At 41.2% G+C, this 13,969-nt stretch overlaps 1 protein-coding gene across 1 annotated transcript in view; it reads left to right on the top strand.

Moving 5' to 3' along the window:
- Window positions 1-10,780, top strand: part of LOC142966322 (disheveled-associated activator of morphogenesis 1-like) — a 29,422-nt gene extending 18,642 nt beyond the window's left edge. The window contains exons 20-26 of the mRNA XM_076107016.1: window positions 1,771-1,859; window positions 2,084-2,252; window positions 4,156-4,263; window positions 5,276-5,336; window positions 5,476-5,610; window positions 6,294-6,464; window positions 6,695-10,780. Coding sequence (XP_075963131.1) covers window positions 1,771-1,859; window positions 2,084-2,252; window positions 4,156-4,263; window positions 5,276-5,336; window positions 5,476-5,610; window positions 6,294-6,464; window positions 6,695-6,913 — 952 coding nt within the window. The 3' untranslated portion in view covers window positions 6,914-10,780. The remainder of the gene's footprint in view (window positions 1-1,770; window positions 1,860-2,083; window positions 2,253-4,155; window positions 4,264-5,275; window positions 5,337-5,475; window positions 5,611-6,293; window positions 6,465-6,694) is intronic.
- Window positions 10,781-13,969: the final 3,189 nt, after the last annotated feature.

The following is a 13,969-nucleotide window of genomic DNA, read 5'->3' as shown; positions in this document are numbered from 1 at the left end:
ACTATAACTATAACTATAACTAGTTCTGTTCGAGCATGACCCGACCGTAGAGCGTGTCCAGAGCTGTTTGTCATAGCAGCACTGACCAAAGGTCATGGTGTCATTATTAGGACCGGGATGTAATTTCGCAAAAATCACCCTAGCTTCAATCGGGTTGGGTTCACTGCAAGTCTTTTTAAAAATATGTGCACTCATTCGCCTCTTTTATTTTCAGTTGAGCAGGAACACTTCACGTTATAACCAATGAGCGACTGTTGTGCATAATTTGAATACCGACATTTGTCTATTGCCGCATTAATTGGGCTCTGGTTGGGTTCAGAATGTATTATTTACAATAACAGAAACACACAAAAACACATTCAAGTTTCTACTCCACTATCTACTACCGACCGAACCTGAATTAGCACAATAATCACAAAAGCGCCGCTCTTTGTGGTTGAGCGCGACGGACAGATGTGGAACCTCCAGCAGTTTTTGTGGGGGCCCCTCGGCTGAGGCTGCTCTGTTTCTTGACGAAGAGCATTCGTCAGCTTTAGACAGCTCTTTCCTTTACTCAAGCTCGGCCCAGGAAAGTGTGAGATTTTCTGGCCTCCTCAAGTTGGACTATCTGCTCGTTCAGCACACCAGCACTGTGGAGGCAGCTGAGATAGCTAAGGTGTGAGGCAGCTAACTTGTCTCAGGACCACTACGTCGACGGCGTCGTAACCTTTGTCCCTGTTCGGAGCTGGTATTGTCTGAGCTGTAGCTCCGTCGTTCTCACGCTCCTTGTTCTGCTTTGAAACCATCACATAGCACGAAACTATTTCCTCACCATCAGCAGCCTCGTCTTCATTTCCAGACCCTACAATGCATCGCGTTACCGTGACAGTGAGCTCATATAAACTCTTTTCAAAATTGTGGCTGTGATATTCACAGTAACAGTGAGACAACAGCGCCACCATGAGGCCTAACAATTATTGACATCGTTGAAAGCACAACATTGTTACAATTGGAGGAGTTTCATTGAATGAAATTAATGAATCAGAGAAGAGTGTAATATAGTGCCAGGTTGCAAATGACCAGAGAAGGAACTTTATGCATTTAAAGTGCGTAACATTTAGGAGGATCTATAGGCAGAAATGGAATGTAACATTAATAAGTATGTTTTCTTTTGTATAAAACCTGGAAATAACAATCGTTATGTTTTTATTTGCTTAAAATGAGCCGTTTATTTCTACATACGGAGCCGGTCCTCTTCACGAAGCTGGCTGCCATGTTTATACGGTAGCCTAGAATGGACAAAACCCACAGTTATTGACTTTCTGACCGTGGTTGGGAAACACAGGGTGGGAACACCCTTGTTTTGGTCTCCAGGGCTGAAAAACCCAAACATGGGAAACCTCTGTTGGTGGTCTTGAGGAGCTGCAGTCCTTATTTCTCCACAAACGGTAACTTCCACTGTACATTTACTTGAAAATCCTATCTCTCCAAGGACATTCGCGTTTTCACGTCTGCCGCTGCACGTTCTCCTATACGCGCTTGGCACACTCAAATAGTTTCAACTGGCGATCTGTAACATCACAGCTAGGCCTCCAAATCCTACACACTGTCTCTTAAAGGGTTTACCTAAAAACCAAAGTCTACGTAGGATCTGCAAAGACCTTTGATGCGTAGTTGTGCGTTTCATCACATAGGGATTTACATAGTGATATATAAGCTATATAGTTCCCCCTCCTCCTGCTAACAGCTACCAGTGACAATGTTTTGCTGTCTCATGTGTGTCCTCCCCAGCATCAACCACTATCAACAGAGACTCCACTCTCTCTACTTCAAGAAGAAGTTTGCTGAAAGAGTGGCCGACATCAAACCTAAAATTAAAGGTAGGCTACTTCCAAAGAGTGTTTATGTTCATTTGAATCTGCGTGTCACTAATATGTGTCTTTAAATTCTGTTTTGTAAGATGTTTTTTTTAAGATATCAGATATTCCATTATAGATTTTAAATGTACATGGACATATATATATATATATATATATATATATATATATATATATATATATATATATATATATATGACATTGCCTCTTCGTCTCTGCGGTCTCAGCTCTGAGTCTGGCGTCCAGGGAGGTGGTACAGAGCGGGACGCTGCGGCAGCTCCTGGAGGTGGTCCTGGCCTTCGGGAACTACATGAACAAAGGACAACGGGGGAACGCCTACGGATTTAAAGTGTCCAGCCTCAACAAGATAGCTGACACCAAGTCCAGCATTGACAAGTACAGTTCACAGCAGGGCTTTGTACATCACAGCAGGAGGAAATAATACAGGAACCTGGTGTTGTTCATAATCTGCTTATAACACTGTATAATCATAAATATAAGTGCTCATAAATATCCATAGTATTGTATAACACCAATCACAACCCATTATGAAGCATTTTATAATGACTTTAAGATCAAGTATCATAATACTTCATAGTTGCTGGTCACTCACTGACACAGGGATTATATCAGTGGGGGGCCGTGCATTTTATGCCTGGGCCTTCTGTGCTGTCCTACTACAGTTGAACAGCTACGGTGCAGATACATGAATCCGTGCATGATGGGACGCTGCGTCATTAACGGACAATGCATAGTCAAATCAACGTAATTAACACAATAACAACAAAGTCATAAGAACCAGTCACATATATTCATATGACAACAAAGCATGACACATCAATCCAGCAGACCTGCAGCGGATCCACGCATTCCACCACACAAGAGCACGAGCCATCAAATATTATTCATAAAAACGTGACTGCAGTGTGTCATTTACCGAATTCTTTGTTGACAAAGAGTTTAATCCCAGTACATCGTTCCAGTTCCAATAAGAAGTCCTTCTCGAGTGACAGTCGAGCCTCCCCAGTTGTATCTCGCCGGTCTATGGCAGCCGGTTCGCAGCGGGGCCGGGATCCCACCTCCACCGGCCCCGAACGCCGGCCGGTGCGACCGGCGACCGGCCCTGGCCGCCGGCCGGTATCCCACCTCCGCGGACCGTGCGAGCGTGTTCGTTGATCTGTAGATCCACTCGGGTTTCTCCAAAAGTTTTCAAAAGCACCGTAGTGTCCTGCCGTGCTATGGCGTCCTCAGGTTAGCTTAGTGTAGCTCCAAACACCAAGATGCTCAGATGAATGAAACACATCATGAAACACATCAATGAAACACATTCCCAGCCATAAAATGTGCGACGCTGTCAGCCAGACAGCTGTGCAATGAGAAAATAAGCTAATGGGAAAAAAAATTCTAATACATGTAGTGTATTTATGAAAAATTATTAAATTATAAAATAGCTATAACTTTGTGATTCTGTTTAGGCCAGCAGAGAAGGCTTAGCTGGCCCTGACGGCCCACCACTGGATTATATGTATTATAATTCTCATAGTTGTCATACATCAGAATATTTTTATAATGCATTATAAGCACAGTTATAATGTGTTATAATGTGATTATTCTAAGTGGCTGGTGGGTGCTTTAAACCAAGTAATGAAATTCCTGATGTATGGGATAATATGATACATTACAAGCTGGTTATAAATCACTGTAATTCGTCATTATTTACTTTAAGAATATTCTAAATAAAATTCTAAATAAAAATCAAGAACAAAACATGAAACGTAAAAATGTTCAACAGGTCATACCAATTTGACCCCCCTGAATGATGAACATTTACATTTCACTAACGAAATTATAGACCACACCTGAAAGAACTCTACCTGTATAATTACACCGTACTATAAGCAGATCATATGCATTATAAGTATGTTTATAATGCATTATAGACATGGGCTTGCAAACAAAGTCAGTGAGTGACCAGCAATTATGAAGTAGTATGATACTTGACTTTATAAGTCATTATCAAGTGCTTTACAATGTTTATTAAAGCCTTATGCATGTTTATGAGGGATTATAACTATAATCATACAGTGCTATAAGCTGATCAAAACACATTATGTTTATATTACATTATCAACATCGGCGTCATAGAAAGCGTCGCCATGATTGTTCATTTTATCTGTGTTTTTTCTACAATGACGAGTCAAATGTCTGCTGTGGAGAAAGGTCTATTTGTAAGTTTGCTTTGAAAAGTCGTGATAAACGATTGACTGCTGAATGTACAGTATGTGTTGTGTGTTTGTAGAAACGTCACTCTGCTCCACTACATGATCACTGTACTGGAAAAGAAGTACCCGAAGTTGGCAGCTTTCAGTGAAGAGCTGCAAAATGTGCCAGAGGCTGCCAAAGTCAAGTAAGAACGAGCGGGAACACTCGTATTGTCGAAGTAATACATGCGGAATCAAGTCTATTGGAGTAAAATTTAAAGGGCCAGTGTGCAGTATTTTGGGGGATCTATGAACAGAAATGGAATGTAATATTCATAGCTATGTTGTCATTCTATCACCTGAAGCTAAGAATGGTTGTGTTTTTGTGAGTCTGACACTGCTGTGTTTCTACAGTAGCCCAGAATGGACAAACTAAACCCTGGCTCTAGAGAGCCTTTCATGTTTTTACGTTACCTAAAGGCCACCATAGTTCTCCGACACACTTGTAAAATGTGAGCTACAGAGTTTAAAACCATGGTTAACCAGCGGCCATCTGACTTCTGTTGCCCCTATAGTGGAGTTATTAAGGTAAGCATGGCCTTTGAGCGAGGTGAACAGCGTTACCACAGTCTTGGAAAAGGAGGTGTGGTGTATTGACGAGGCAGACGCACATGTAGTGTTAGTTACTTTATTCGGCCATGGAAAACTGTTAAGTCTGTACTGTGCATGTGCGCTACAGTTACTATGAAAGGACCGTGTTCACTGAGGTCCAAAAAGCATTTGTACTCATTTCAACCATATAACTTAATGTGATCAATATACCACAGGAGGTGTGAGCGGAGGGGTATTCAGTTGGTTGCAATCTGCAAACCTCACCGCTAGAAGCCACCAAATCTTACGCACTGTCCCTTTAAATATATTGTCAGCATGGTTTAGTCGTATATATGAAATCAGTTGCGGGCTTCTGAACCATCTCGCCTTTTAAACTAAGTATACAAGCGCTGTGCAGGAACACTGGGATGGTACCAAACCTGGCAACCTCACTGTGACAACAAGACTTGTTGAACTGTTGACACCCCAAGAAATATTTCCGACTACACCTAGAAGCAAAAAGTCCAAAAAAAGTTTAAAATGTTAATTTCATTATATGCAGCTGTCACGTTACTCATTATCTCCATCCTCCCATGTGTCCCTCCGCCTCTTGCACTGTCTCTCCAGTATGACAGAGTTGGAGAAGGACATCGGCAGTCTGAGATCTGGCCTAAAGAGTGTTGAGGCGGTGAGTGAGCTCAGAGTGATTTACAATCTGTTCTTTGCCTATATGTTTAATCGCCCCAATGGTCTGTAAATCTATAGAAGCAATGCATGGATAATATTCAAACATGTGAATATCAGTCCGTGTGTTCGTTCATCTCCAGGAGCTGCAGTACCAGCGGGGTCAGTCCCCTCAGGGTCCTGCGGATAAGTTTGTCCCCGTGGTCAGTCAGTTCGTCACCGTGGCCTCCTTCAGCTTCTCGGAGGTGGAGGAGTCGCTCAGCGAGGCCAAAGAAGTGGTGAGTAAAACAGATCGTTGTTATTCACATTCATTTTGTCCCGTTTTCGGCCTCCGCTTTCAATGACTTTGAACATCGTCGTAATACTGAAGGAATTCTGCACACCAGGTTAGTGTTTTATTAATTCATTATCCAATAATTATCACACACCGAGTCCAATGCATGTTATTCTATTTGTTGCAATGCAAGACAAAACTAAATAAATTACGTCGGTCCCAAACGGGGCTAATGAATGAATGGCATTAGCAAGAAGCTATCATAAAGCTGCCTAGAGGACAATCCCTACCATCTAATCTTTCCTACGTCTTTTGTTTTGGAACCATGCAATATTCCAAGTTGTTCTGTGATCTCCTGCCACAATCTGTCTTTTAAATCTTGCGTTACTTTGTTTATCGTGCTTTGTGCTGGGAAACGAAACCCAGTAAATCAGCTCATCAGATGCCGTTTTGGATGATGAGGTTTTCATTTACGGCGGCTGTGAGTGGTCAAACAATTTTGACAGATGCAAAAAAGCCTGTTCCAAAAACTTTAATCCCGGACAGAAGTTTCGGAGTCGTTGTGTAAACGTGATTGACACAACGGAGGAAACACGAACTTGGTGTATAATGGCCTGAAGCAGATTCAGACAAGAGTGCAGCAACTGACCAAATGATCACCTTCCACCATCATGTCTCCTGTCAAAGTTTGTAAAGGCACTGAGACACTTTGGAGAAGACTCGTCCAACCTGCAACCAGATACCTTCTTTGGGATCTTCGACACTTTCCTCGCAGCTTTCTCAGAGGCCGAACAGGACAACGAAAGGATGGCCCGACGCAAGGAAGAGGAGGAGAAGAGGACACTCATGGAGACACAGGTTAGAAGACATTGTCAGAGAGAGATGTCGTGAGTTTTGATAGGATGCTAAATGTATTTGAATTGTCCTTTACCAGGTGTCAAACATAGTGGTTAGATAATTAAAAAGTCACTGACATTGCCTACCCACTTTCCCTGTGTCCATATACTGATGATCACCTCAGTCATAGATCAACGTACAGTATGTCCATCTGTCCTCTCCTGTCCTGACCTCTCTCTCCTCTCGTCCAGCTGAAGAGAGACAGGGAGCAGAAGGCGAAGAAGGCCAAAGCAAACGAGGAAGAGGGGGGCGGTGAGTTTGATGACTTGGTGTCCGCTCTGCGCTCCGGAGAGGTGTTCGAAATGGACATGTCCAAAATGAACCGTAGAAAACAGCGGAGACATAACTTGTTTGACGGCGGCCGGGAGAGACCCGTGACAGAACTGAACCAGCAGGAGGACTCGGTGTGACCTCTGAATGTATGGTGTCGCTGCCGACAACAGCAGACACTTGAGCTGTCTGAAACTACAATTACACTCTGTGACGATGTATCTGATGTCCAGTAATGAATGTATCTGAATGTATGGACCTGAAGCAAAAAGTAACAAAAAGACACATGTTCTCAGATCGAATATGTGAGTCATTATAGTACGATAATTATATCCTTGTATATTTGCTCAAGTTTGCACAACTCTGGTTTGTGAGTTCCATTAGAATTGTTAACTTAAGAAAATCTGTCAGTTCATCCTCTAAAACATTCACTGATCAATGTAATATTCATACTAAACTTTGAAAATGGATGATTTAGTAACTGTCAACAATAAAGTTCTGACAGTTTCCTTTCTGTAAAGTGTTACTCAGTCCATTTTTTTTAATGCCAGTTTGTAAATATCTACAATTATATCATGTAATAGTTGCATTTATAAAGTTGATGTATTCATTGTTAATATTTACAATAGATTCGAACAAAACTATTTTGGGTGGATTGCATTCCTTTAAAATGGATAATGATGATTGTTCTTCTCTGACCAAGGATCAGTATTATCACTTGATACGGGTAGATATACAATAGTAAATGTAATATGGGTGAAATGATGAAGTGTTTATATTAGAAGAATTAGAGGAATTAGGACAGGTGATGGATGGGTAAAGCAAACACAGGACTTTCACCCAGGAGACCACTGTTGGTGTGCAACCAAAAGTAAATGTTGAGTTTTTGCTTGTTATGTAACGTTGTAACGTTACGTAAGGAAGTCCACTTAATGCAGTTGTTATCTGTTTACGCTTCTTAGCTTTTTACGATACGATGTGCGGGTACGTTGTTGCGTCATTGCGTTACTATTTGAACACAAACCATGCTCTTTTTTCAAACCTTAGCCAAGTAGTTTTGTTGGCTAAATCTAAAGAATTGTTTCCCAATTGTTTAACCATGTCTGCAAGCATGATACGAGGCTGATATGAAACGTATTTATGAAACGTGTTTTTGGTTCAGAAAGCGAATAAGCAATAACTGGCCAGCGTGTTGGGTCATAATCCACTGGGACAGGGGAAGACTGAAGGACCATGATGGCGATCAACCTTCATTTATTAAGGTGTTGCAAAGTTTTTTTTAACAAGAAATGCATGCATATATGTCAAATTAAAATCCAAACAATTGCAATCAATTGCATTGACATCTGTCTTTCGGATCTTCTACTTTCAATCGCTCCAAAGTTGATGCAGCCTTGATATTTTTGTAACAATATTATATAAATGCCTGTTTGGTGGGTTTGAGGTGCATTGGTGAAAAAGCTGGGAAATGAGTGTGTTCATTTGGCTACAGATCAAATTTTGTGAATTTTTGTTGCTGCTTATTTTAACAATGTCCTGGGTTTGAGTTTGAACAGAAGTCACCTGGGTCCATTCTGAGAACTCTAGAAATGTTCTGTATAGGACATTTAGAACCACTAGATGTTGCACTAGAGAACCAGCTTCTTGGACTAAAAGAAATGGGTGCATCAGCCACACCTGGTTGGAATATATATCTTTTTACAGTATGGAGTTATTTTAGTAACATTAGCAATGTATTCAGCTTGGTGAGGAGATATTTCTTCAATCTGCCGAGTGACCTAACTCCTTGTAATATAATTATTAGCTTGCTAGCTACCTAAAACATAAAGGGAAATATGCTTTAGGCAGCTAAAGTGTAACGCTTTGAACTGCTCTCTGCTGCGTGGGGGGGTCACTCTCTTGCACCCTTTATACTTTTTTAGATTGGGTGATTGGATCACAAGTTGACAGTTCTTAATCCAGGCGTAAACAACCACCAACCACTCAAACCGCTTGCCAAGGAGGTCTGGTGTTTGACTACATATCTTTTGTAGTGTATATGCGTCCTGATGCTCCCAAAAAAGAAAGTAACAGGAAAATCGCATAAACTGGCTTTGTCCACAACACCTAAAAATTCAAAAAAGAAACTATAGAGATATATGTGCATAAACATATTGGCCATGTGATGTCTCTTTGTATTTGTGTTGTGTCACTTTTAAATTGTTACGGTCTTTTTGTAAGTCTTTGTAGTTGTTCCAGTTTTACTTTGTAATCATGTTGGTCTTTTTCTGGTTGTTTTGTGTCTCTTTGTAGTTGTTTTGTAGTCATTTTGTGTCCCTTTCAGGTTGTTTTCCCCAGTTTCATAGTCCTTGTGAGTCTCTTTGCAGCTGTTTTGCATCTCTTTGAAATCGTTTTATGTTTCTTTGTGGTCATACATTGAGTGACATTTTGTATATGAAGACCAGCGGCCCCTCGACACTTTAGGTCCCTGTTCCTGTGTCCGGTAGGACCTTTCAGTAATCCATCCATGCCTGGAACACACCAAGGAATAGACTCAGTTTGTATTGTTTTGATTTCTATTTATTTTAATATATGGCAGACTAGCCACAATAAATGCATTGTTAAAAAACAACGCATTTGGTCTGCAAACGGAAATGATGTACATGTTTATTTGCACATAGAGCTGGGGAAGTGCAATCCGATCACAAGTGGTCAGTCGAGACGAATGTGGAGACGCCATGTCTGAACTGATGTACTTAGTGATTGGATTACCCAAGGCGCATGTAAATGCCAGGTCTGAACAGGGCCTAAGTCTCTTTTTAAATGAAGCGAGGGCCAACAGTTTTAAAGGGAGGGACTCACATGTATCACATGCATGTGTGGCCGGCCCAGCTACCAAAAACACAGAATAGAGAAACTCAGATTACAACAAACACAAAAGAAGTGTGACTTCATTCCCTGGTCAGGACGCCATCACTTCACTATATCTTTACTTTGCAAAAAGTTGTTTGCTGCTCAAAATCTCATATATAGAACTTGTTTACTCATTTGAAGTCAGCATTAGGTGTGTAGATGGTGTTCCACTGATCCATCTTTAAGGCCCTGTCCACATTACTCCGTTTTTACTCCGTATTTGCTACGTTTACACTGAGCGGCCACACTACGCCGGAGTTTTGGAGCACCCTAAACGGAGGAATCTGAAAACTCCGCAGAGGTTGGGGGTATTTGAGAACTCCGGGGTTGCGTTTGCGTGTGGACGGTCGGATACGGATGTGCTTAGAAAAAACTACGCCCACACCCGTGTTCGCTACTGGATTGGTTCTTGGCAACCATGACGTCTCCGTCCCTGATTCGTCACACTCACTATCACGTGACCCGTACCCGGAAGAAAACAAACTGGGCTACCAGCGATTCATTTCAACATGGATAACTAATTGCAAGCGTTGCTGCTAGCACAACAGCTACATGATGTTGCTGCTAGCACAACAGCTAGCAGCTGTTGTGCTGTAAAAGTCAGCATTTCTGTGGAGGAAGCAGTTGTTATTGGAGTGATTAGCGAGCGGCGTGACCGGCATCAGCCCTATGGAGCAGCTCGTTGTTTTTAGATTCTAATGAGAAGACACGCTGCACTAACGTTTTACTTCTTCCGTTTGGTAGCCTTGAGAGACCTTAGTCTGTAAGTATGTATTTATGAAGCATGAAAAGATGTACGTAGATATATTCTATTCGCGTGTTTAGTATAACATTTGTGTTGTATTAAATGCTAATCGCGGTTAGCATTTCTCCATTGGCAGTAATGTTACAATTAGCTTAGAAGCTAGCTAGGCGGACATGATGTTCAGAGCTACTAGTGAGAACAGACATCAACAACACAGAGGAAACGAGTGAGAGACCACATTGATGGACCCATAATCTAGTAAACGTTTATGTGTAAGTGTTGATGTTAAAGTAAATTTGGAGAGAGAGAGCGAGAGCGAGAGACCCGCAGCGCTGTAACTACGTCTGAAAAATAAAACTTCTAAAACTTTCCACGAACTGTCTGTCTGAGTTTATAGAGGGAGATTTTAGAGGAAGATCTTAAGTATCAAATACAACCTTTCATTATTAAAGACTACTTTATTACTCTGTCGTATTATTTTTTTTTAACTAAGCAAGCAATCCACTTCCTGTTTACACCGTCACGCGCATGCCCAGTGTACGTTAATGGTCACGTGCTGTCCGCCTTCGAAGGCTGCCTTGTGGACGCAGATCAACTCGAGAATGATGCTGAAACTCCCGTGTGGACGGAGATCGTTTCTATTTGAAAAATCTGCATCCAAGGAGAAACGGAGTAATGTGGACAGGGCCTGCCCTGGCCTGATCTGCGTCCACAAGGCAGCCTTCGAAGGCGGACAGCACGTGACCATTAACGTACACTGGGCATGCGCGTGACGGTGTAAACAGGAAGTGGATTGCTTGCTTAGTTAAAAAATAATAATACGACAGAGTAATAAAGTAGTCTTTAATAATGAAAGGTTGTATTTGATACTTAAGATCTTCCTCTAAAATCTCCCTCTATAAACTCAAACAGACACAGTTCGTGGAAAGTTTTAGAAGTTTTATTTTTCAGACGTAGTTACAGAGCTGCGGGTCTCTCTCTCTATCTCTCTCTCTCACATCAAATTTACTTTAACATCAACACTTACACGTAAACGTTTACTAGATTATGGGTCCATCAATGTGGTCTCTCATTCGTTTCCTCCGTGTTGTTGATGTCTGTTCTCACTAGTAGCTCTGAACATCATGGCCGCCTAGCTAGCTTCTAAGCTAATTTTAACATTACCGCCAATGGAGAAATGCTAACCGCGATTAGCATTACAGTGGTGCGGGTCTATCTCTCTCTCTCACATCAAATTTACTTTAAAATCAACACTTACACGTAAACGTTTACTAGAATATGGGTCCATCAATGTAGTCAACACACGTCTCTCACTCTATTCTGCTCTTGCTTCGTGCAGGAAAGCTTAGCAGATCGCTAACAGTAGATCCGTGAAATAAAGACCATGGAATCCATAGAAGAGTTTCAAGACTTCAGTGTGAATCTTTCTTATTTGTAAAACTGTGGAAACACAATATGAAATATGGCTTTACAAACTGTCCCTATACACATTACATGAATACAAAACAACAATCCATGATATAGCCAGCATGTAACATGTCCGCCTAGCTAGCTTCTAAGCTCATTTTAACATTACTGCCAATGGAGAAATGCTAACCGCGATTAGCATTTAATACAACACAAATGTTATACTAAACACGCGAATAGAATATATCTACGTACATCTTTTCATGCTTCATAAATACATACTTACAGACTAAGGTCTCTCAAGGCTACCAAACGGAAGAAGTAAAACGTTAGTGCAGCGTGTCTTGTCATTAGAATCTAAAAACAACGAGCTGCTCCATAGGGCTGATGCCGGTCACGCCGCTCGCTAATCACTCCAATAACAGCTGCTACCTCCACAGAAATGCAGACTTTTACTGCACAACAGCTGCTAGCTGCTGCTAGCTGTTGTGCTAGCAGCAACATCATGTAGCTGTTGTGCTAGCAGCAACGCTTGCAATTAGTTATCCATGTTGAAATGAATCGCTGGTAGCCCAGTTTGTTTTCTTCCGGGTACGGGTCACGTGATAGTGAGTGTGACGAATCAGGGACGGAGACGTCATGGTTGCCAAGAACCAATCCAGTAGCGAACACGGGTGTGGGCGTAATTTTTTCTAAGCACATCCGTATCCGACCGTCCACACGCAAACGCAACCCCGGAGTTCTCAAATACCTCCAACCTCGGCGGAGTTTTCAGATTCCTCCGTTTAGGGTGCTCCAAAACTCCGGCATAGTGTGGCCGCTCAGTGTAAACGTAGCAAATACGGAGTAAAAACGGAGTAATGTGGACAGGGCCTAAGACTGCCGGTATCCAACTCTGTCTGTTGAGAATGTGGCCTTTTAGTTGAATGGCCTCTTTAGTTGAAACTGGCACTCAACACAAATGTTCCTTTATCTGGGACTATTTACATAACAATGTGACATTTCTAGTCAGAGACCTCAGAGGTTCAAGATGCATCTTCCTGAGTAATGAATGTTTCCAAGTCATCACAAATCTGTCCAAAACTAGTTTTGTATTGTTCTAGATTATTCGGACTCCTTGAGTTAATGTAATTAAAAAAATATAATGCTAATTCTGTCTGTTCACATGTAAAAGTGGGAATAACAATATATCTACAATGTGTTTTTCTTCTTTGTCATGTTCTTTTTTTAAGAATTGTAGATGACTTAACAGATTTAAATTGAAGTAGTAGAACAGGGAGGTTAAAAATAATAATACTGTAAAACTGTCAATGCTACCCTGAAATAAAATATACTGAAGCTGATGTTCATGTTCTGTGATACATTACAGTGCATATTGTACTGTAGCATACTGTATATATTAGTGCTGGGCAAGTTAACGCGTTATTATCGAGTTAACGCATTCATTAACTATGCCGACAATTATATTATTGCGCGTTAATGCAGTTTTTTTTTTTTTATCATTAAGTGGACATTTTTAACACAAGAACCGGGCAGCGAGTTCACCGCTGTGTTTGTGTGGCGTCTCTTCCTTCTGCTGCCGCTCTCCCCCCCACCGGGTGGCACGCCAGATCCAGAACCATCGGTCCCTGCTGTCTCACACACACACACGCGCGATCGTCTCGTCACAGAATCGTGACAATATCAAAACACATATTGTCGTGTTTTTAAATAAACATATAAGCATGTGAGAACAAACTGTTCTTAACTACAACTCTTTATTAGCATAACTTCATCATGCAGGTTACTGCCACGGTACAGACTACATGCGTCACCTACATTCCCCTGGGTCCTAAGTCCCGCCAAGTAAAGCTTCTTATCACCTTCTATGTACCAACGTACATAACAAATACCACACATATTACGGTAATCAGCGTGTCTGACCAAAATACCAAAAAAAAGCAAAAAATAAATTAATTCATATTATTATTTTTAGAGTTTTTAAAGTGTTTTTGTTTGGAATATGTATAATAAGCATATCATTTAGTTATCGCTACTGAGAATTTAAAAAACATAAAAACATGACGTAGATAGGTTTGCAGTTTTCAAGAAGCATATTTCAAATTGCATTTATTACACACATGAAGATAAAGTTGTGAACACCGGCTGAATA

This window comes from Anarhichas minor, unplaced genomic scaffold (assembly GCF_050575085.1).
Source record: "Anarhichas minor isolate MPS153535 unplaced genomic scaffold, ASM5057508v1 ptg000037l, whole genome shotgun sequence".
NCBI classification, from domain to species: domain Eukaryota; kingdom Metazoa; phylum Chordata; class Actinopteri; order Perciformes; family Anarhichadidae; genus Anarhichas; species Anarhichas minor.
Note: the sequence above shows the minus strand (reverse complement) of the source record. Positions and strands in the feature narration are given on the sequence as shown.